This window comes from Labrus bergylta, chromosome 1, assembly GCF_963930695.1.
Source record: "Labrus bergylta chromosome 1, fLabBer1.1, whole genome shotgun sequence".
Classification (NCBI taxonomy): domain Eukaryota; kingdom Metazoa; phylum Chordata; class Actinopteri; order Labriformes; family Labridae; genus Labrus; species Labrus bergylta.
The window spans coordinates 20894203-20916070 of NC_089195.1; the positions used below are offsets into that span (position 1 = coordinate 20894203).

The 21868-nt window shown below is 37.9% G+C and overlaps 2 protein-coding genes and 1 non-coding gene across 4 annotated transcripts in view; 2 read left to right on the forward strand and 1 right to left on the reverse strand.

The window, feature by feature from the left end:
• Positions 1-12374, forward strand: part of LOC109988297 (protein kinase C beta type) — a 36137-nt gene extending 23763 nt beyond the window's left edge. The window contains exons 7-17 of one of the 2 annotated variants that reach the window (XM_020639742.3): positions 307-441; positions 616-712; positions 830-973; positions 1073-1246; positions 1965-2056; positions 2585-2647; positions 2800-2938; positions 3016-3096; positions 3184-3291; positions 4171-4311; positions 4755-7963. In XM_020639742.3, the coding sequence (XP_020495398.1) occupies positions 307-441; positions 616-712; positions 830-973; positions 1073-1246; positions 1965-2056; positions 2585-2647; positions 2800-2938; positions 3016-3096; positions 3184-3291; positions 4171-4311; positions 4755-4907 (1327 nt within the window). In that variant the 3' untranslated portion in view covers positions 4908-7963. Of the gene's footprint in view, positions 1-306; positions 442-615; positions 713-829; positions 974-1072; positions 1247-1964; positions 2057-2584; positions 2648-2799; positions 2939-3015; positions 3097-3183; positions 3292-4170; positions 4312-4754; positions 7964-10185 lie in introns of those variants that run through there. The other variant, XM_020639743.3, reaches the window with a different exon arrangement.
• Positions 12375-13751: 1377 nt separating this feature from the next.
• Positions 13752-21556, forward strand: cacng3a (calcium channel, voltage-dependent, gamma subunit 3a). Its single transcript, XM_020639748.3, has 4 exons — positions 13752-14690; positions 17852-17935; positions 18030-18170; positions 18670-21556. The coding sequence occupies exons 1-4, from the start codon at positions 14480-14482 to the stop codon at positions 19236-19238; spliced, it is 1005 nt and encodes a 334-aa protein (XP_020495404.1). The 5' UTR covers positions 13752-14479; the 3' UTR covers positions 19239-21556.
• trnal-aag (transfer RNA leucine (anticodon AAG)) lies at positions 21526-21607 on the reverse strand. Its single transcript has one exon. It is a non-coding gene; the product is annotated as a tRNA-Leu (tRNA).
• Positions 21608-21868: the final 261 nt, after the last annotated feature.

Sequence of the window (21868 nt, forward strand, 5' to 3'; positions counted from 1 at the left end):
GCATAAAACACAACATAAAGTATATAAAATATAAAAACACCACGTGCTTCCTACTGAGACGACCCACCCCATGCACATAATTAAATTACATTTTCTGTATGTGCTTCTCTGCTCTTTTGTTGATACTTAAAAAAAAAGTGCATAATGTGAAAGCTACTTGGTTTAAGTAGCTATATAAGAAGTATAAGGAGTTTTCTGAAATCAAGTTTTGACCTGAGTTTCAAGTTTTTTACCCACCTTTAAAATACCCTTTTTATGGTCTTTTTTTTTATGTAACCATGTTTCTACTTTTCTCTTATTACTTAGCAACCTAAAAGAAAGTGACAAGGACCGCCGTCTCTCTGTGGAGATCTGGGACTGGGATCTGACCAGCAGAAATGACTTCATGGGCTCCTTGTCTTTTGGGATTTCGGAGCTACAAAAACAAGGGGTGGATGGATGGTGAGATGTCAACATGAGGAAATTGGAAATAATTGGGTGAAATTACCGAGGTGTAGTCTTACATAAGAAATGCCTCGGGAAAAGAGGTGTGACTATTAAAGGGCTTTATTGTTGTAGTGCTGTAATAATTCAGTATTTTATCTCACATTTCTCTGTTTTTATTCTTGGGTTTAGGTTTAAGCTGCTGTCCCAGGAGGAAGGAGAATACTTTAATGTTCCAGTCCAGCCAGAGGGAGAAGAGGGTAACGAGGAGCTGCGGCAAAAGTTTGAGGTAAGACTCAAAGCAAAAGTCACAGACAAAAGGTTTATTTATGTTGTTCTAGATCAGACAACTTCCATAACCCCCCTCATTATCTTGTTGTTCTTTTGGAACTTCTCCTCTCTGCAGAGGGCGAGGGTGGGTCCAGGGAAACCCACTGACTCGTCTTCCTCCTCTGCGGTCTGCAAGTATGACAGCAATGGCAATCAGGACCGGGTCAAGCTCTCAGACTTCAACTTCATCATGGTTTTGGGAAAAGGCAGCTTTGGCAAGGTGATGCACATAATCACATTCTTTTTTAAGGTGGTGGTTAGGAATCAGCTACTAAGTCCCCCTGAAGCTAATGTTTGTGCCTTTGTTGTCTCACTACAGGTGATGCTGGCTGAGAGGAAGGGCACTGATGAGTTGTACGCCGTTAAAATCCTGAAGAAGGATGTAGTGATCCAGGACGACGATGTGGAGTGCACTATGGTGGAGAAGAGAGTCCTCGCTCTGTCTGGGAAACCTCCTTTCCTCACTCAGCTGCACTCTTGTTTCCAAACCATGGTAGGGATTAGAGCCATGGCAAATAAACAACCTGTTACCCTGACTGGTCTGTTCTTGTATACGTTAACAAGGACACTCATTTTACAGTGATTCTAACTTTTTTTATACACAGCTCATGTAAATATTCTTCTCTGTGGACAGTAGATATTTTGCCTTTCCAAAGCAATCCCTCTTCTCAATTTTTAAAGTATAATTATAATTAAACTTAAAATTATAGGTTATATCTTAAATAATTTTTCCTTATTATTAAATGTAGCATTTCAGATAATCATTTGTGGGATATGCATTATTTGGGGTTATGGAGCTTTCTTTGGACATAAACAAACAATGCATTTTGTAATATGCATCACAATTCATTTTTTTAATAAAATTGGCGACACACAGCTTTTGCTTGTCAGTTTTGTTTGATATAATCAAACCAGCTAGCCATCAGTTTGCGAGGCTGGGGTAGATAAGCATGTAAACAACAAAGCCGAAATTTCAAAGCGGGGAAAGAGAAACACTGCAACTTGAGAACATAATGAAAGACTTGAATATCATTTGATTGATTTGATTTATGCAAAAATCCTAAAGCTGAACTCTTCAGGAAAATGGGTTGTAAAAATGATAGATGGAAGCTGTTTAATTCAGGATTAGGACAACATCGAGGTCATTTTGTACATACCCGCTGGTCATTTTTTCTCCTCTCTTTCATTACCATTTCGTCTATGTCCTACAGGACCGATTGTATTTTGTCATGGAGTACATAAACGGAGGAGACCTCATGTACCAGATCCAACAAGTCGGCAAGTTCAAAGAGCCTCATGCTGTGTGAGTACAACCACATACTTCAACTTTAAACTTCAAAAAACATTAAAAGCAATATTTTCTCACCAGCTAAACACTGCATTATATCATCAACTTCACAGTGAATCTGGGTTTCTTAGATGTCTGTACCCTTGAAATATGTTGAGCTTTTGTGACAAACAAAAAACATTTTAAAAAGTTCAGTTTGAGGTGATTGTTGAGTTTTGATATAGCTGCTAATGTGAAACTTAACCAAAGTCATATTTTTCATACAAAATCAGAGCACTGGTTAAGCTCCAAACAGGCTTTTTGAACAAGATGATAAAGTCATGGTATCAATGCTGGTGACTAAAAAATACTACATTTTTGGTAGTCATGGTGCTGAAAGTAAAAATACTTAATATAATACATTTTAAATTAACAAACCTAAAGTTTTCATCGTCATAAAAGTTCCAGAAAGTATGCTCTTTTATTCATATTATCTGTCAATGACACAAACTGTACTACCTTTACACATCATAATTAATATATAAACTGCTGTTTGTATTTCAGGTTCTATGCTGCAGAGATTGCCATCGGACTCTTCTTCCTCCACTCCAAAGGCATTGTGTACCGGTGAGTCCATTTGGGAATCAGTTTAATCTGTTTATAGTTATTTAAACTTCAGGTGTGGTGTTAGTAATACTGTGTGTGTGTGTGTGTGTGTGTGTGTGTGTGTGTGTGTGTGTGTGTGTGTGTGTGTGTGTGTGTGTGTGTGTGTTTTCCAGAGATCTGAAGCTGGACAACGTGATGCTGGACTCTGAAGGCCACATAAAGATTGCAGATTTTGGAATGTGCAAAGAGAACATGTTCGATGGGATTACAACAAAGACTTTTTGTGGAACACCGGACTATATAGCTCCAGAGGTGTGTGGAGTTTTGGATCTGCTTAATTACACTTTTTAACTTCTAAAAATCAAGCAATGTAACATTTTGTCTTCTAGATCATAGCTTATCAACCGTATGGGAAATCTGTGGACTGGTGGGCATTTGGAGTGCTGCTCTATGAAATGCTTGCAGGCCAGGTCGGTATGCACCAGTGGAGGGAACTGCTGTGAACAGATGATTTTTACCACAACAGGAAATGATGAAGTGTTTTTGTTCCCTTTTAGCCACCTTTTGATGGAGAGGATGAGGATGAGCTGTTCCAGTCCATCATGGAGCATCATGTCTCTTACCCTAAGTCCATGTCCAAAGAAGCCGTTGCTATCTGCAAAGGGGTGAGAATGTATACTCACATCCACATTCACACAGAGACTCAGTCCTAACACACTCCTTAAACCCTCTCCCTATCAAATTCAAACACTGGTCACTGTGGAACATTGTAAGCTCTCAGCTGGAGTTAAGAACTTTGCAGGTCATTCCTGGACTCAAAAAGGGAAATAAAAGTACAAATTAATTTACAAAGGAGATACGCAAGCCATCTACCACGATGGGTGGAGATAGGTGTTGGGAGTGGACAAAATTGCCCTGAATTGTATTTAAGATACTGTTAATTATCAGATTAAGTTCAGATAAACCGTAATGCTTTTAATTGTCTTCCTTATGTGAGCTTGTATATTATGTTAGCTCTGTTTAGCTGCAGTAGCACAAGTTTAACATTGCAATCCTCAAACATTGTTGGATACATGATGGACAAAAATGTCAAAATTTCCTTTTTGACTGAACTTTGAACTTTCATTATGAACAATGCTTTCAACTTTTCACACTGACTTAAGTGACATCACTTGAGGTAATTAATTCAAATTAAGCTGCTCTCTCTGTTGCCATAAAGCACTACATAAGCGGGGTGAAGTTGTGGTCAAATGGCTGTAACTTATGTAACTGTTGCAGGTATATGGCATTTATTAAAATTGCACTGCAAATAAAATATAATGTGAAAAATGTAATGGATATTAAAAAAGTAATAAAATTGTATACATCTTTAAGGTTTATTTTATATCCCGAACAGAATGTAATTGATAATTTATCCCCTCCTTCGCTAATGCTTTATGACTCAAGCAAAGTGACTGACTTTAGCAAATGACTAATATTGACGCAGACACACGCATGCATGTCCAAACTCCTCTCACTTTGTGCGTCTTGTATTTGATTTTTAGCTGATGACCAAGCACCCAGGTAAGCGTCTAGGCTGTGGTCCAGAGGGGGAGAGAGACATCAAGGAGCACGCCTTCTTCCGCTATATAGATTGGGAAAAACTGGAGAATAAAGAGGTCCAGCCCCCTTTCAAACCGAAAGCTGTGAGTATATTCAAAATACTCTTAGTTCATAGTTTGAACTTTACCTGCACTGCACTGATTACTTTAAGAATTGTGTCAAAGAATGGAAGGAAAAAGCATTATCAGACTTTCAAGGTAAGTTATAAAAAGGATTAGAGAGGGCATTCTTCCTAACCCGACCATCGCCTGCCATTGGTCACTACTCTGACAAATACAGAGCTGAGGTTTGTGAGTGTAGTCACCAATGATGAAGCTGAGATGTCATTGATTCATGTACGGACCAATGGAATTCCACAGTTTCGGCTGTGAGTGATTTGATTGGTTGATGCCATGTTTTAGTTGTATTTCTCTTCTTTCTCTTTGTTGTTTGTTGTTGTCCTTTTTTTCTTCACAATCTCATCAAACTCACTCCATCCTGCATCCATCTCTCTCCATCTCTCTCTCTCCTCTCCTCTTCACGGCAGTGTGGGCGTGATGCGGAGAACTTTGATCGCTTTTTCACACGCCACCCCCCAGAGCTGACCCCCCCAGATCAAGAGCTTATAGCCAACCTGGACCAGGAAGAATTTCAAGGCTTCTCATTTGTTAACCCTGAGTACCCTAACACAATTCAATGACCATGCTACATATCATTGCGCTGCACTTGGAACCCCCCCACACTTCGGATACAAAATACAAAATGAAAACAACACAAAAATCCCCTTGTTGTCATATCCAGGCTGCATTCAGCTGGGGGAAATGTTAAAGGAATGTAACACAATTTGTGCAAAACAGTTTCTTCTTTTCTGAGGAATGGATGTGGACATTGTTGCAGACTCATATCTGTGCATGAAATACAGAGCTGTAGCCAGGGGGTGATTAGCTTTGCTTAAAATGAAGACTGAAAGCAGGGGAAACAACTAGCCTTGTTCTCTCCTAAGTCAAAATAAAAGTACAGCTCCCCCTAATTGTTATCTGGCTTTCTTGTTTTTAAAAAAAAGAATAATGTTAATATTGAGACATATTTAGTAGTTGTTCAGTGTTACTACTATCAAACATTTTGTCATATCAGTGAGGAGACAAGCAGAGATGCTGCACACAAGTGCTGGTTAGAAAAAAAAAAACCTATAAATTGTCGAGTTGCATCATAAAAATGTCTAAAAGCAGATGATTCTCAAGCAGCCACTAAGACCTGTAAGGCAAGGGTCACATGACGGATTAAGGCAGCTTTAAGCTACATTTTGTTAGCACCATTGTCTTTTCTACTGGTGCCCTTACAAGCTAATAGGTAAAAAGTGAACTTCTTTACAGCATAGGGGAAAATTGCAAAAAGGTTGTTGTTTTTTTTGTGTGTTTTAGCAGTAGCTTACTGATACCTTATCACTGTGATTCTATTGTCTGGAAGGAAAATATAATCCATAGCTTTACTTTTTTACTCTGCCATTATAAGCAAATGTAAGCATGCCAATCTCGCTCAACTAAGATAATGAACACTGTCAACCATGGTTTATACCTACTTAACAAAGGCAAGTTAACATTGTCATTTTGAGAATTATAGCCATAGACTTTATAAAAGAAGTGGACCTACTAACGATGACATCTTGTTTGAGGATCTACATATCAAGCCTGCAGTTTGGCCATTGCAAACGTATTGTTTTTTGGGGCCAGAAGTTACCATAGTAGGATTAAATGGTTGAATTAAAGCAAAAAAATGAAAGTTTCTTACAAAAAAATGTACAAGTTGCTGTTACTTAACTTTATTTTCTATTTTTCTCTGAATTTCACCATAATGCTTAAAAAATGAACATGTGGCTATAAAAAGGAACCCTTAAAAACTTAAGTAAGATGAAAGGTCCTTAGAAAAAAGGCACATTTAAGGCACTTTTGCATTGGCTTCACTGTTGAGATCCAGAGAATAGATCCACTTTAATTATACAGTCTATGATTTAGCTTGCTAACATTAGCATTAAGCTCAGAGCACCAATGTGCCTAAGTACATCCATACAGAGTCACAAATATTGTCTGTGGACTTAAATCCTTTTTTTCTTTTTGAAAAATAAATGTAAAGGTGTGCTGCCTCATAAAAGGACTTGCATACAATTTTGTACCCAGTAGAAGTTAGCGGTAAGCTTGTTAGCACAAAAGCTTACTAGCAGTAGTCTTGTTCACCGATGTGATCCTTGCCTTTTTTGTGTGAGGGTCTTCCCCAATAGAAACATGTTTTGTCACTTCAGCTCTGTATTTGATGTGACCGCAAAAGAGTGGTATCAATCCTATCATCTCATCCTCAGAAATTAAATTAAATCACTGAATCACCCAAAAAGCAACAATCAATTTCTTCTTCTTGGAACAAGGTGCATATGGAAGTGCAGACGGGTGCTCTAGTGCTGATAATCTCTTCGTAATTTGTCAAGTTGCTGGTATAAATCTGGACTTGTTTTTACCAGTGATGAGACAGATTTTTAGTTTTCTTTGGTTTAGCAAGTCATTGTACACTGCTGCTCTCATATCAACTCTACTGGCTGTATTTCTATCTTAAGTGCAGAAATGTTGTTCCTCCACACTAGCAGGTTCATGTCCGAGTCTGACTTCTTGGCTGACCTGATCCCGTTCTGTCTCTGTGTCACCCTCCCTGTAAATGCATATTGACTATGACAACCTATCAGTAATATTGATAAGTGTAGTATGATCACATATTGGTAATATTCACACAGTGGAAGTGAAACTGAAATCTCGCTTTGCTATGATTGTTTGATTACTAATGAGTTTATTAATGTTGATTTCCCTTCTCTAAGGACCAAATAGTTCTACACTTTATGTTCAGTCAGTGCTGTGGTGAGCTTATCTTAGAACTTTTGCTGATTTAATCTTCTACTAGTCAGAGGACAGAAGTCTGAATACCTGCATCTACAAGAGTTTAAGTCTGCATCAAGTCAATGTTTTTGGACTGACAGCTTATTTTTCTCTTATCATTTCTTTAAACATTCACCACATAACACTGTGCTTTGATTATCAGAGGGCATATCTTTTAGATGATTTACAACCATTTTTGCAGGATGTGACAAAGCTCAGTCAAGTCTTGTGAGGCTGGTAGTCTGTTAGCTTACAAAAACAGGATGTTCAAAAGTGCCAAAATATGATTAAGAATCATGAGGATGTTGACAATTACTGTCCTCAAAAACTGTGATGAAGTGCAGCCATCTTGTGCCATTTTGCAGTACATGTATAACTATTAGAATATGCATATAGCTTTTCTGTCCAACAACACAATACCATTGGAAAGTTATTTTTATGTATAAAATGAATGTCTGACAAGATATGTTTTATTGTGAGGCAGATTGTATTTTTTTTCTTTGTTACTGTGTCAGATGCAGGATAGTTATGTGTCAAATCTTGTTCTTTGAGCTTGTATCAAAAAAAGGGATGTGGCATTTCAGATTTGTTTCTGTTATCTAAAGATGCTCGTTGATCAAGACAATAATTCTTACAGGTGTAAAATGAGAGCACTTATTGTGATGATGTTATATCAGTAGTGACATATTGAGTGATAGAAAAGGGATAAATAAATATAAATAGATATAACAGAGAGATATTTGGATTAATTGTTCTGGATGAGAGAGATGCTTCTGTGAATTGTGTAATTGTCCTGTATGACTGGAAACTGATAATATACTCACTGGTGCCTGCCAGACTACATCTGTGTCTGCCTTTATTAATGTTGCCACAACCAAAATGGTAACACTTAAATTTGACACTACGTGTACTTGGGTTCTTGCTAAGCCAAAACAAGATGACTGACTAAGCTTAAAAACACAAAGAAAGATAATATTATTATTATTTTTAATTTCTCTTTAACCTTTATTTAACCGGGAAAGAAACTTGTTGATGGCCAAGACAGGCAGCAGCACAGTTAACAGAGTTTCACACAAACAACGAGCAGCCAAACATACAAATACAAAAATGACATAATTGGACATTAAAAGACACAAATAACAAATTTGAACAGCAAATGCTTGTCAAGATCATCCACAAACACGTCAGGGAAAACATCTACAGCCAGATACGTCTGCCTCCATCATAACAAACTATTCATGGAACATTAAACTGGTTTTGATTACTTTCAAGGCTGGGGTCTTCTAGGGTGAAGAAATAATATTTTTGACAAAAATGAATTCTCAATTTAAGATTAATTTACTAAATGTTTCCCATACCTTTCAGCTTAATGTAATGGGCTTAGCCTTATATGACATTTACTCAGCTATGGAGTGAGAATACTGAGGTTTATAGATACAATGCAAATGCATCCATTCTACACCAAGGTCACTATCTATACATTCGTCATAATTTATCTTCCATTCTTGTTATCTACTGCTTATGAAAAGCTGCAGGCTCAAGAAAGACATGAGATCCACAAAACAAATAAATACACATTTCAGACGTAAACGTGGAGGGTCACACCTGCCTTGTAAACAAAAATAAGCTGAATGAGTACCTGCAATCTTGGACCATTAGGTAGGGATTTTTTCAGCATCTCCTCATTTCAGCTGGAGTCCCTGTGATGAGACATATGGAGGAGGTAGGAAACTAAATGCTTTGTGTGTGTGTGTGTGTGTGTGTGTGTGTGTGCATGAGACTCACTACTTCACCTCACTGTGTGAATCTTGGGTTAGTGGATTGTGGTTTGGTATGCAGCTGGTCTGTCTTATTGATCCTTGTCTGTTCTGCTCTGGAACGTTTCCTCTCTGGCTTCGGACGTTTGTCTTGGGTCTTGCTCGCATCTTTTGTTGTCTGCGTTGAAATGTTTTGATGGGTCCTTTTCATCTTTGGCTTGTAATGCAGGCTGTGTCTGTTTTTTGTTGACTTGCTCCCCTAGTCATGTATGGAGTCATTAGTATTTTTTCTGAGTCTAGACTCCATGCGTTGCCACCATTTTCAGATGAGCAGAGGTGTTGACTAGAGTGTACTTAGGCTTGGAAAAAACAACAACTGGACAACTTGATTTATTACATATCAACACGAGTCTGTTGCTAAAACTAAGACTTAAAAGATAGGTTCAAATGTTTTCAAGTTTGTTTTCAGAACTAAAGGCCAGGCTCTGGAGCAAACATTAAAACAAATGGTGCTTCCTGTCATCGTTAGTTCCACACTAGAGTAACTATCCACATTGACTAGAAACCTTAATACTACGACATTATCCCCTTTAAAAACTGCTATGAGGCTATACCACCTAGCACAGGACCTTTTTGTAGGTGGTGATTTCAGCATTGAGCATTTCTAATTAGTTCAGGGCTGGAAATGTGCAATTCATCAATTGTACCCGTAAAGTTTGGTATCAAACCTACAAAGCTAACAAACGTTGGCTCTTTCATAATTAGGTTTGGTGTAGGGATCAAAATGACTTGGTCATGGATGGGGAGAAGATCATGGTCGGGGGCGGGGCTAAACATGTAGTTTGTGTTTCACATGGGACTCTAACTCCAGTCGTCTGAGAGTAAGTCCAATGCTGTGTTTTACTATGGTACACAGTAGAAATTATCAAAATAAAGACACAGCCACAAGAAAATGTGGCACATCTAGGCACAACCCCATTTAATAATGACTTTGTTTAGGACTATAAACACAACCTCAGTACACAAAGTTGATCTGGGACTTGTTTGTCTTGACTGATGTCTAGATTTAGTATAATTGTGACCAGCAAATCATTGTTTTTTCCCACCTCTGCAAATTGTGTCTTCTTTTGTGCTGAAATGAATAAGCTCTTCTTCTCTAGCTTTCATCACTATGGTTTAAGGGGACAGTTGATCATAACGTCTGTCATCTTTGTACTTCCCTAATAGCCTTTTTAAGGCTGTACAAATTACTTAATGACTTTATTTTTCTTACACATTTTCCATCCTTCTTTTCTTTCTGCCGCAGAAATCTCGCCGTGATGTTGGTAACTTCGACAAGGAGTTCACAAAGATGGTGGTGGAGCTGACGCCCACAGACAAGCTCTTCATTATGAATCTGGACCAGAATGAGTTTCAGGGCTTCTCCTACACCAACCCAGAATTCATCATCCAAGTCTGAAAAGTTCATGTTGATTTGACACAGCTGGAGAAGACTTTTGTTCCCAGTTCAAAGATGCATATCATCAAACCACCTGCACTCAATACCCTTAAGCTAAAGCAACAGCATCTTATTCCAGTTCAAACCAAACCAGCATCTTTATGGAAGAACATGAACCCCCACATTTGATACATCAGAAAACACAAAAGCAGTAGAATAAGGTAAAACTGCCAACGGATATAACCTCTAGTACTTGGTTTCTGGTCAATTTGTCCTATTGTCAACAACCAGTTTTCAAAAAACTTCAAGCATGTGTAGTATTCACAGGACCTCATGGTGAGCAGGTCAATACTAAGCCTGATGACTATGAGTCACAGTGAATGTGCGTCTCTATGTATGTGCTCTTATTGATCTTCGTTAGTGTGTTTGTTTACTTGATTTTTCTTCTCTTTAACGAGATAAAGTTGCGTCATAAACATTCCATGATCAATAAGTCATGTATGCACACGCGCACACACACACGTACACAAACAAACACACACATACACAGCACTTGTAATGATATACTGTTAGTGAAATGACACTTATTGATAGTACAGTCATCTCACCCTAAACCTAACCTGAACCTAAAACAAAGTCAGAACTGTCAAACAGTGAGGACTAGCCAAAAATATCCTCACTTTACAAAATGTCCTCACTCTGAAGGTTTAAAAATGTTTTTAGTCTCAACAAAGATGTATGTACAAGTTCACATACACAAACACACACATATTTTCTAAGTGAACTTTTGAGAACATTACATTGACATACAGTACATTCCTCTCCTGGAGACCAATCCTTACCATTACCTAAACCTTGCCTTTACCTTAACCACTGACAAAACTCTAATTTTTCCTGATAATGGGGGCACAGGTCTTGTCTCCAGGTTGACAACCCTTCCTAAATGGTCTGTCCACTACAACATGTCTCCAAAAGTAGGCAAAGTCAGAACACACAGAGACATGTGGTTATGGTTTAAAAAAAAGAGAACATGTTGAATGATAAAAGTCCTGAATAATAAGCTTATGTCTAAGTTAGTCCTTAAACTTAAGCATGTCTTGTCTTCCAAACTGATGCAAAAAACCCAAGAGAGACCCCCTAAATTCCTGTATGACAGTGATATTAGAAATTGTCTCTGTCTTTTAGTCTCTTGCTCTTTCTCTTTTTATGGCACTGTGTAAGCAGTGGGTAAGTGCTGTGTAGGCCTATACAGTCTTTGTGGTGCAGCTCCTCTATGCATGCCATTTTTTTTGGTACAGTAGCTCCTTAAAATTTGCTTTTCACATCAGAGGAAGAAACCCCCCTCAGTGTTTTGTATTTATTGATGCAAGTGAGTTTTGAAATCAGGTTTCCACCATGAATAACATGTACGCTGTTTCTAATAGTGTCAAAGTATGTGTGGCGAAAGAGTTTGCTTTATAAAGCACGGAACAAAGACTGTTTTGCTGTCCTTGACAAGAAAATATGAGTGAAAAGAACATATAAAGTAGATGTAATATTTCTGTATGTTTTCGTGTATGTGTAAATAGGAATGGGATCTGGAGCTAGAGATGGTTTCATGTTATTGTACATTGCTCTACCATTCCACACTGCCCCATCTCCCTTTCTCTCTGCACTTTATCCCTGCCACGACTCCGAGCTTTCACTGTCTCCCCTTCTACTCCTCCTCTTTCCTTTCCTTCAATCTTAATTTAAACTCAATTCTTTCTTTTTCCTACCCAAGTCCTTTCTTGTCCCTAACTAACACTCACTACATTTTAAGGAGAGGAACTGGGGAAATAAGAAAAGTATAAGACAAGAGGGAGAGGGGGAAGAGGGGAGAATGAAGTGTTTTCTATGCAAAAGGAAGTAGCAGAAGAAGAAGAAGAAGAGGAGGAGGAGAAGAGGGCAACTTTTTTAATCCAACTGAAGATATTGTGTAACAGGACAGTATACATGTTTTGCATGCGCTGTCTTTACCTGCGCGTGAGAGATACTCACAATATGATACCTACATTAAAGTGATTATAATAATGTCATTTTGGTAACTGGTTGGTGTGTTTACTGGTTAGAACAAATCACCATATCAGCATTCGTTTGAAGTTCCTGGCATAATGTCACTGATGTCTTTCCAACAAGTGTGAAAGGTTCAGTTTTTCTTTGTAAAAAATGGTACTGCAGATGTTTTGTTTGACTTGAGTTGAAAATATCTTAAAATTACGTGTATCTACATAAGCAATATAATAACATCTTGACAGCTACAAGTACCATTTCAGAGTGTGGTTACTCTTTAAACATCTTATACAGTGACTTCAGAGCAGTGACTACAACTTTACATGCATGCTCTATGTAACAACTTAACTAGTTGGAAAACTGCAAATAAACTGTTTCCAAAAAAGGTTCTAAAATAAAAGGAGTGTTTTGTATTAAAAGCAGTTAGTGCAATATATCAAAGATACTACAAGAATACTTTCAGGCATGTCGCTGGGTTGGACCGCAAGTGTCTAGGTTGCCATCCAAATATTTGTCCTGTATTATTTAGCTTGGTTTCATCCCATAAGTCTCATGTCAATTTATATTCAAAACCTTAAATATTTATATTCAGATTTTTTTTTTTGTTCAAATCAAGGGGCAACCCTTCTCCCATTTCATATTGGATGGAATCCTGAAGATTTAAATATAAAGTACATATGATAAATAGCTTTCATACATAACTTATAAGGAGTTCAAATGGAATTAATATTTTTAGGCTGTAAATTATTGAGATTGTTATGAAATAAACTTTATTCAGTGTACCTTAAAATGTTATGCAGTCCAATGTTTTTGTTTTTTTGCTATGTCCTAGGCTGTTACAAAAGCATAAAAGGTTCAATGCATATATTCTTCACATATGGAAGAAAAGGTTAAACCTTGTACTCCACACTATTAGCCCATCCTTTCAGTTGTAACCTGGGAAAATAATTATTTCAAAATGAAAATGTGATTTTATTCTACTTTCTGTGTCTATAACTAAATGTTTTAATAGCAACAGCAACAATAGCATGTGTCCTTTTATATGATTACTCTATGATTTACTGAGGTTAGGTTTGTGTTAATAAACTTACTCTAAACTTTATCCACCATATCTCAGATATAAAGTGCCCTGTGATGATTGAAATATTGAAACAGAAGATTTTGCCTCCAATTTTGCCACAAAAAAGCAAAATGGTCCTCCTTTATGGTTGTTTGCGGTTATGAGCAGCCTTAGGGCCTATTGGCTGCAGACACTGTTCAGGGCTACAGCAAGCCCCCAAAACCCTTTCTCATTAATCATTGAACAATGCCCTTCACAGACAATTTCGCTTAAAACACCATCAGAAATAGTTGTTTATTCTTTATTTCTATAACTTCAAGAAAAAAAGGAAATGTGACAATGTTCTCAATGCTGAACAAGTAAGCTCTTTATGTAGCTTTTTTTTTGGAATAATGTTATAAAAAGCACAAAGCAAAATTGTTTGGCAACTTTAGAATTTCCTATTTTTAATCTGAAACTACTCCAATGTTGTCACTGTGCTGCTGTCCATGGTGCTGAATCGGTGGATAACGTTGTGAACTGAATCTGGCTGTGCACTTAGAGGTAGTAGTAGCATGCTGATTAACAGAAACCCACACGTACACACACACACACACACACACACACACACACACACAGTGGGAGGCGGGGTTATGCACTTAATGCAGCACAGAGTTGAGCTTCAATGAACTAGAAGGTGTCCAGATGAGCGCTGATGTATAAGATATATTTTTTAAACGAGCATTTTTTTTTGCCTTTCCTTTAAAAACAATTTGTTTCCGCCTGAATTTACTTCTTTCTCTTCTACTCTTGTTTTGTGGTATGACAACAAAGCAAAATCCCGTGATTCTCTTCTGCGCCCTTGACACGAAAGTATCACAACTCGGTGTAAAGTTCAGGGACGAATGAGTCGTCACTAAACCCGCACAGATATCCAAGAGGACAACGAAGGTTAACGAAAATGTGCGTAAAATCCGAGTTTCCTTCTGCCGACTGGATCCACACAAAGAAAAGACACCGAGGGAAAGTTCTGCAAAGTTGTTAAATCCCGCTGGTGTTTGTCCCCTACGCGGCGAGAAGGAGGTAGCCGACATGAGGGTGTGTAATCGGGGTGTCATGATGCTGCTGACCACGGCGGGAGCTTTCTGCGCCTTCAGCCTCATGACCATCGCCGTTGGCACGGACTACTGGCTGTACTCTCGAGGAGTGTGCCGCTCCAAGAGCCAAAACGACAACGACACCGTCCGCAAAAATGAGGAGGTCCTGACCCACTCCGGTCTGTGGAGGACCTGCTGCACCGAGGGTATGAAAGACACTCCTGTCACTACTGAATTAACAAGGTTCTCTACTACTGAGAAGCGTGTCAGGGATCTCACGAACAAAGCTGAACCTTTGAGTAGCTATAGCAACCAATAGTCATATCTGCGTGCGTGTCTTTTTTGTTCTTATTGGAGAGTAGCCATAGCCTATAGACCTATTTTCTGCAGCCTACTTTTTCCAATGAGGATGTTGCTGAATTATTAAGGCCTACAGTCTAAAATATAAAAATAATCCAAGTAACTTCTTAGTGGGGGAGAAAGTATTCAGACTAGAGTAAATATAGCAATACTACAGCATAAAATAACTCTTAACGAGTAGGCTATGTCCTGTAGGTTAGTGATTATTTAGTAGACTAGCCTTTATGGTAGGCTACATAATCTAAAAACTAAATTTAGCCTACTCAAAGCACAAAAGTAATCCATTTAGAGTGCTTTAGTGTTAAAAAGTTCTCAAGATTATTATTGTCTGAATCAAATGAGTCTAACCAGTGGAGTCAGAGAAGATAGGACAGATTTTTCCCAATTGTCATGGATTGGACATTTGTAATAGCCTAGAAAGTCTAAATAGATGAAATAGAAATACTCAAGTACAGTACAAGAGCCTCAAACATTTAATATAGCCAAGGCTGATAACAGTAAAGCCTGTTGTCGAAATTCAATGTTTTCCTTTGAGGGGAAACACTTAAAAGACAAAAAAAATGAAATAAAACAGACAAAGGTTATTCAGTCAACAAACCATTAGCAGGTATCTGGCACCTTTCCAGTTTCAACAAGGAAAAAAAAAACGACATTTTTCAAAAATAAACACAAAATATGTTGTATTGTACTTTGAAACCAGTTTTCAAACAACTTCAAACATACTATGTGAAAAACTTGATTTCAGATTTGTGGGCACATCTTTTCACTGAGACAAGTTCTCATTTCTTTTAAAATATCTTTACCTACTGAAATGCTTTGTTGGCACAAAAAAAAGCTTCAAACACTCGTGCCTGTATTTTACCTATGGGTTATTTCTGATTGATTGCAAAATTCATGAAGATGCATTTTATGGTGGGCAGGAGGGGGTTAAGTATTGGATATGTTATCTATGGAAATTACATTTAAAATATTTAACGTTTTTCTAATAGAATCAGCTTTTCTTATTTTCTGAAATGAAAAAATTCAACTCTATTGTTCCTCTCATCCCTCCCTCTGCTTCTGCTCCCACTACGTCTTAGCTTAGCTAAATGGTTTAATGGATAGGTAAAAAAAAAAATGCAAAGGACATCGATGCTTTCTCTGGTTCCTCTTTGTTGTTGTTGTTGTTGTTGTGTTTGTGTGTGTGTGCGTGTGTCAACATTTTTGATATACATTATTCGTAGAAGATTTTATTATTTCACTTTAAATCTGTTTAATGTTATTTTATCTGTATTAAATCACAAGAAAGACATAAACAGTAATAGGACATACAAAAGAGCCACAGGTTTCTCAGACAGACATCCTTAATATCCTAATAGTAACATCTTCCCGCTTTCATTTCAAGCTAAAACAGAAGTGCCCACCACATTAGCAGTCTGATAAAGACCTAATGGTGCTTTGAAAGCAAACAAATCGTGAGGTGCAAAACAAACGTTACCTAATCTCCATTTGTACCCTGACAATAATTAGAATAAAAGCCTTCTTAGTTGTGTGCTTTTCCCTCTGACCTGTTCATGGTGGCCCGAGTTGCAGCTGCTGAGCGAGTATTATTTTGGTAACCATGGCGACTAGTCACACCATCAATAACTGGTCAATCAGTGCAGTGCAGAGGGACACGTTTATCAATAAATCCCTGTGTGCAAATGTGGAAAGGCACAGCTGGGCCAAAGGTTAGTGGCAACAGGAAACATGTGTGCAGCTGGTTCATTAATTTCTACAGGAGTTCAATGTACTTATTGTTTTAATTACATAACATTCAATTGTTACTTATTTAATTCCAGTTGTATTTTTTCTTTAATAATTTTAATGTTTATAAGTCATTCTACTTTATGGCCATTTTTTTTTTTGCAGAAAAAGGACCTAATAGGAATACCAAATAAGAAAATCCTTTGAGTCAATATTTAGTTGAAAGACTTTAAAAAAATCAGCCTCTGTTTGATTTAACTACCTTAATGTCGTTCCAAACCTAGTAGTCATGACACTCAGTAAGGTCCCAAGAGAAAACTCTTAAAATGAAAAGGATCACAGATGAAAATATAAATTTCACTTTACAATAGATACTGTATGTTATCTAAAAGACATGTATTTAATGTTTGCATTTTATTACAATATATGGGTAATATCTGCAACTTAGGGCCTCCAAATAGAAATAGAAAAATCTGAAGGGTAGAGTAAGCAGTGTTTCCCCTACCATTATATTAGGGGGGCGGCCCGCCCCCCCAACGGGCCCCCCCCTGAAGGTCAAGTTAAAAAAAAAGATTTTTTTTTTTCTTTTTTTTAAAGATTCTTTTTTGGGCTTTTTGTGCCTTTATTGTAGAGATATGATAGTGGATAGAGTCGGAAATCAGGGAAAAAAGTCATTTAAGGACACCTTTCCGATAGAAAAGGACAGCTGTCATTAAAAGTAACGCACGAACACCAAGATTCCTTCAAGTGTTTGAGTCGTTGTGTCAGCATGTCGGCTTGTCCCCACCCCCCCAACGCAATAAACCTAGGGGAAACACTGGTAAGTAATTGGTCGATCTGCTCAAAACTTCTTTCCAAATTACAATACATGTGATCGTTATTTTTGTTTTTAGCCAAAAAGTGTGTGAACAGCTGATTTAAACCACTGCTGCCAGGCTCTCACATTCATGTCTAAATGTACACAAGAGGTGGAGACACAGTTATTGCTTTTATTCATAGTACTTTTTGATTAGGCTTGGAGCTGAATTGTACAAAATTAGACAAATATCAACACAATACAGCTAATCAGATTGATAGCATCATATATTGCATGTGAACATGGAGAAAACCAAGTTTACAGGGTCAAACATAATGTGCCTGCTATAAATGTCTCATTATGTGTCTCATGTTATATAATCAAACAGGACAGAGAAACCCAAAGGCAAAGTTCTTATCAAATTAATTTATAGTAATACAATATATTTCTTTGAGTTTTTTTTTTTTTTCCTTTATTTTTCTGCAGGTACATTTCGGGGTGTTTGCAAAGACATTGACCATTTTGCTGAAGATGGAGACTATGAGCAGGACGCTGCAGAGTATTTACTACGTGAGTAATAAATGTCTATATGTATAAAATCCTTAATAGAAGGTACATGTAGCCTATACGCAAATGTTATAATTTACCCATTTTATCGCCTCAGGAGCAGTACGAGCCTCCAGCCTGTTCCCCATCCTCAGCGTGGGGTTATTATTCCTCGGAGGTGTTTGTGTAGCTGCCAGTGAGTTCTACAAGTCACGCTACAATGTCATCCTCTGCGCAGGGATACTCTTTGTTTCTGCAGGTTAGAAGCACACCCAAACAAAACGAATAATCAATGTTTTTGCCTGCTGCCTTTATGTCTGTCTACTTTTATGTCTCAGAGTATGTCTTTCTCCCTCTCTGTTTGTCTTCATGTCTGTTTGTCTGTCAGCCTGTCAGTCTAACTATTTTTCTTTTCTACCTGTAACCCTTTCTGTATGTCTCTCATTCTGCCTGTCTCCTTTCTGTCTGTCTTCTTTCATTCTACCTCCCTGTCTGTCTGTCTTTCCCTCCATTTGTCTTCCTGTCTTTTATTCCGCCTTTGTGTCTGTCTGCCTGCCTGACATCCTGCTTGTCTGTTTCCTGTCAGTCTCTCTATTTAACTGTCCGTCTACCTGTCTTTTTCTTATGTCTGTCCATCTTTCTTTCTGTCTGTCTGCCTGCCTGTCTGTCTGGACAGACAGGCAGGCAGTTTAAAAGATAAGAAGACATACACACAGCAACACAACTAACACCAGATAAAACAGACTTATTTCTTCCAGGTCTCAGCAACATTATTGGTATTATCGTCTACATATCAGCCAACTCCGGTGACCCCAGCCAGAGCGACAACAAGAAGAGCTACGCATACGGCTGGTCTTTTTATTTCGGAGCTCTGTCCTTCGTGCTGGCTGAGATGGTGGGCGTCCTGGCTGTGCATGTTTTTATAGAAAAACACCGTCAGCTCCGCACTAAAGGCCGGCCCTCCCTCATGAAGCCGCCCGTCTCCCGCACCTCGTCTTACTTCCGCAATCGGTACTACAGCAACCGCGGCCGCAGGTACAGCTCCAGGAGCAACCACAGTGTAGGAGACTCCAACTTACAGTCCTTTCAGACATCCTTGGTAAGGGACCAAGAGCCGTCCCTCTCAAATGATTCTAAGATCACAATGGCAGGTTTGCCATCACCTGTGACAGTGGGGTCAGAGTTCATACTCTACACTTTGGCCTCACCCCTCAAAGACAGTGAAATTGACATGGATGAAGATGATTTAACTACTGCAGCTGCTCACAACAACACAGAGATGCTGCCGGGAAACTGTGCGGCCAGCAGAAGGACGACGCCTGTTTAAGAGGAGAGGAACTTCTATTAGAAGAAAACATTGAACGAGAAGAAGTTCTCTTCCTTCTTAGAATGAGAATAATGAAAACATTGGAGTCTGAAATGGGGGTGAAGAAACTTATGAGTTTACTATTTTTGCAATATGTTAAGTGTTTGAAATATTAAGAATTGAAAATCCTCCGTTGCATTCCAAAACTGAAGTGACATCTCCAGGTTCCAACCAACAGTCTTGAAACAAAAGACATTAATTTACTTTTCTATTAAACAACAAGAAAAGATCAAAATCATGTTGAGAAGCTATACACAAAGTATGTTCAAAGGATGTTGTTTTCTAATTATCTTAATTTTCCAGCTCTGAACACAATTAATCTGTATCACCAGAAAAATCAAATAAACAGCAACACAATGTTGAAGTCTGATAGTTTTGTGCTCTTATATGTAATTGTGCTTGGCTATTACATTTGCTATATCTTGAGTATATCTTTATTCTCTGTGTGTGAAAGAGTGAATTTGGTTACAGGAATATGAGTGTAATACAGACATGCAGAGAGAGGCAGATTGGAGTCCACGGAAATAAGACACTAGCTCCTAACATTTACAACAAGGAATTACATTATAAAATCTGCCCTATTCTTCTGCTGTGGACTTGGTCTCAAGATCGAAAACACTACATTGAATACTAGAACTCTTTCTCTCTCTCTCTCTCTCTCTCTCTCTCTCCCTCTCTCTATCTCTCCCTCGCTCTCTCTCAGTTTTTTTGGAATGTGTCTGGGTTTGTATTGTAAAAAAATGTGTAACAAGGTGTTGCCCTTATAGGTATGTCAGTGAGTCTTTGTTTACATTAAATACAGATTATAAATTCAAACAAAATTGAAACTTTTGATTGAGACAAGTTTGGTTCTAGGTGAAGTGTAATTTCTTCTGTACTGTACCTATCAGGTGTCTGTCTGGTAAAGAAATAGAAGGAGGATATTCAAATATTTGGGAACAGCAGCAAATGCCAGGTACAAAGAGATTAAAAAAAAACTGTACTGTAAACATAAAGGACTGTATGTATCTGAACATGCATAAGTAAGATGTGTTAGGGATGATTTTGCGGTATAAAGAACAGCATTCGGTCCAAGAAACCTGATGTGTTGCCATGGCAATATAGCATCGTTCAGATGAACATCCATGGCTGTGTGGTGACTATGCTCACAGCGCCATCTTTTTCTGATCGTACAAAAAAAAAATCACCTGACACCATTGATTGTGCAAACACAATCAGGGTCTACATTTTGATGTGTAAATATTTTCTATATTCATAAGAAGAGGTCACATACATTGAGTGTGTTCTTTCTAGTGCATGGGTGATGTCTTTGTAAATTTGGTATAATGTAAGAGTCACTCCTAACGCAACCTTAACATCCCCAAAGAAACAGAACGCAACAAAACAACAATGAAAAAAAAAAACTCGAGCACATACGTACAGTAGACCATACAGCAAGCTACATTATTTGTCTATTTGCATGAAAAAAATCACAAAAGTTCACAGACGATGAAAACATGGCTGAAAAGTTAAGTTAGCAGTCTGGAATAAGCTAAAGTGAAAGCAAGCTATACACTAGCAGCATCCACACTCTACACTGATGTAACAGCTTTGAATACATCTTATCATTTATGTTGCCAGGAGCTGTCCTCATTGTGTTATTGTCTAATTATTTTTTTGACCTATTTATCATGCTTTTAATACAGCCACTTGTATGTGTGTGTTTTTGTTTGTCTTTTGTGCTGAGCTGTGTGCACACTGATGCTCCTTTACACAACTGAAGTTCTACAGGAACGGATAAATCAAGTTATTTGAAGTGTATGTTTTGTCACGTCTGTTAATGTTATAGTGTTATGCGCTCTGATGTAAGTTGTTATATTATATGTTGTCCTGTTGTTATATTTTTTTACATGTAAAATTTCACAGTCACTGTAGACCTATATGAACATGATGACTGATTCTACTTCAGAGTTTGGCTTTGTTTCATGTAAATTGTTAATTGACTTGAGCTTAAATAGAGGTTTTCTAGTCTTCTGACTACTCAATGCGCTTTTTACACCCTAGGCTACCCATTCACACGCCTGTCCAATATGGACACAGAATGCTGATTCATGCGGTTGACCTTCAGAAGATCCTAGAAAATACTGTTTTATGTATTATCACATCGCTTGCTTCATAAGTCAGTGAAGTCTAGCCTACATGCTTTCTTTCAACCTTATATAATTTTCGTATGTACGTAGTACCATGAGGAGTGCTCGACACAAAATCATGGCAGCGGTGGGATTCGAACCCACGCCTCCGAAGAGACTGGAGCCTTAATCCAGCGCCTTAGACCGCTCGGCCACGCTACCCTTGATACGTCACGCCAAGTAAAGTAAATGGAAAATATAAATCTGACTACAATTGAAAGGTACACAGAGCAGTGCAAGTACGAAACATTTTACCCTAAATATAAAGTGTCAATTTAAATACAACTTAAAGCTTAAACTTAAACTTAACTTAAAAATACAAAATATAAAAGAGTAGATATAAGTCTAACATATAACATCAAAAATATATTAGCCTGATGTTATGCCAACACTTAATTTAATAGCAGAGCGGACAAGAACTAT

Coding starts and splice junctions, on each gene's coding strand:
- cacng3a (XM_020639748.3), top strand. CDS start 14,480: ATGAGGGTGTGTAATCGGGGTGTCATGATGCTGCTGACCACGGCGGGA. Junction 14,691..17,851: donor GAGGACCTGCTGCACCGAGG/GTATGAAAGACA, acceptor ATTTTTCTGCAG/GTACATTTCGGGGTGTTTGC. Junction 17,936..18,029: donor CGCTGCAGAGTATTTACTAC/GTGAGTAATAAA, acceptor TTATCGCCTCAG/GAGCAGTACGAGCCTCCAGC.